Source organism: Epinephelus moara, chromosome 19 (assembly GCF_006386435.1).
Source record: "Epinephelus moara isolate mb chromosome 19, YSFRI_EMoa_1.0, whole genome shotgun sequence".
Classification (NCBI taxonomy): Eukaryota; Metazoa; Chordata; class Actinopteri; order Perciformes; family Serranidae; genus Epinephelus; species Epinephelus moara.
The window spans coordinates 8,953,207-8,955,618 of NC_065524.1; the positions used below are offsets into that span (position 1 = coordinate 8,953,207).

The 2,412-nt window shown below is 33.1% G+C and overlaps 1 protein-coding gene across 1 annotated transcript in view; it reads left to right on the plus strand.

The window, feature by feature from the left end:
- Nucleotides 1-2,412, plus strand: part of LOC126406597 (cationic amino acid transporter 2-like) — a 22,123-nt gene that overhangs the window by 8,747 nt on the left and 10,964 nt on the right. The window contains exon 8 of the mRNA XM_050070966.1: nt 2,296-2,402. Within this exon, the coding sequence (XP_049926923.1) occupies nt 2,296-2,402 (107 nt within the window). The remainder of the gene's footprint in view (nt 1-2,295; nt 2,403-2,412) is intronic.

The window sequence follows — 2,412 nt, forward strand, 5'->3', positions numbered from 1 at the left end:
CAGAAATTGAACTCAGGTGTGATCAACCACAGTTATGTTTTAACAGGAGCTGGGGGGCAAACACTTTTTCACACAGGGCCATGTAGCTTTGGATTTTTTTCTTCCTCATTAATAAAACCCTTCATTTAAAAACTGCATTTTGTGTTTACTTGTGTTATCTTTGACTAATGTTTAAATGAGTTTGATGATCTGAAACATTTAAGTGTGGAAAACATGCAAAAAAGTAAGAAATCAGGAAGGGGGCAAACACTTTTTCACACCACTGTAATATAAATATATATATATATATAATCCGTATATAATATAAATAATAAATTAATAAATACATTTTGGATATATAGCCCAAATTAGTGCATTAATTTGGAATATGTATCCTACATATGTCATTTAAGATATCTACAATAGTATTTTGACTAGTGGAAATTCCTTCCGTTCTGAACAGCTATAAGAGGAAATGTAGATACGTAACCATTACATTAGATATCTATAAATCATTTTCTATTAGCCAAAATGCAATATCTGCATGTGAAAATAGATTTGTAACATGTCAATTGATTTATGGATTTATTAAAATTTAATCTAAATTCTTAATCTGATTATAAAGCACATAAATTGATATTTTGACATGTTAAACGTGTCATTTACACTTGTAAAAACAACACTACTTGTCAGCATTACTGAAGAAATGTTAAAGGGACTTGTCATATAATTTGGCTTGGAATTCTAACCCTTCAAAAAGCAATTGTTGATCTACATTTGTTATCACCACCACTGATTAAATGTTAAAGGGTTTACCATAATTTGTATGCCACAATCACAATTCCCTAACCATATTGTAGATGCCATGCACAGATACCTCTACAAAGAAATAATTTTAAAAACATTGCCATTGCACATTAAAGAAAAACATATTCAAATTAAAAATTATGTGTCATTTTGCAACCTATCGTCTTAGTCTAAACCCTATTATCTTGTCTTATTATGAGTTATTTTGCTTGTCCAAAGTGAAAAGTAGCGATACTATGCAGTTATTGTTTCTCTCTAGTGTAGACATATGAATATTGTAACCTGCTACACATGAGTCTTGGTCATTAAAAGGAATATTGTAGCAGTACGAGCTCGGGATATAAATCACTAGTTTCATCACTATACAATATGATAACACTTCAATGGGTAATGATGCGATATTTGCCGATATTATAAAGTCTGCCAAAAAATGATTTTGATGCGATTCAGGGGCCTGCGATGGATATGAGACAATAACATCTGCCCATTTAACACAGTCTGTTACAGAAGAAGCTGCCACCCCTTTCTTTTTTGCTTTTGGCCATAAAAGATAAAAGCAACACATAAATAATGTAAATGACTAACTGCTTCAGAGCAGTAAAGTACTTTAAATTGATTCCACCAATATACATAAAACAACACATTAACCCTCAGGTCTTTCTGTCAAAAAGCTGTTTCTGGAACAAATGTTTTCATTTTAACATAAACCATAATCTTTTTTTTTTTTTTTTTCCTAAAACTAAAACTCTAAAAGGTCTATCTGGCAAAAAGCCCTGAACATGGATTACCAATGACATTGTTTAATAAAAGTGTAAAATTCAGCCCAATAATAACTGTCAAGGTTCACATTCAAAATACTTTTTCGCTAGTCACTTGTTATTAGTTTATGCAAAATTACATTGCATAAATTAGCCTAGTGGCTAGCTGTGTTTTTCTCTACTCATAGCTTAACAAATTACATGTAGGCTGTTATTATTTTTTTGTTTGTTTGTTTTTACTCACCACTGGTTTAAGTCACTGCATCTCCTAACAGAAAATGACTTGAGCCCAGCATTGTTGAAACAAAACAGCTAATGGCAGATAAAGCTAGCTGTGCTGGCATATGGTTAGCAGAGTGTGATGCTGGCCAGACAGGTAACGCTACGTTGTGTTATCTCATAACCGCATTATTTACATACAGCATGAGCTTTGTCTGTTGACTCGTATCTTCTCCGAAATTTTAACGCTGCTGATTTATTCTCGAGTAAATAACATTACCTTCAATCGTCTTTTTCTTGGCTGATGTTTGCTGGGTAAACGGAGTTTCAAAATAAGGTGTAATCTGAGGATGACTATATGGATCTATGTTTTAGCTTTGCATCAATGAGACTGTTAATAATTAAATCAATATATCAATCCAAATCAATTGATCTTTACACCCCGAGAGCTTTTACTAATGCCCCTCCTATCATCTGACTAAGCATTCCCAGACTCTTGTTCTGTCACTAACATTTGTGAATCTCTTTCCAGCTTTCATTGTCCTGATATTTGACTTAAAGGGACTGGTTGACATGAGTTCAATTGGGACCATCTTTGCCTACTGTCTTGTTGCCGTGTGTGTTCTCATACTGAGGTATGTACACTTGG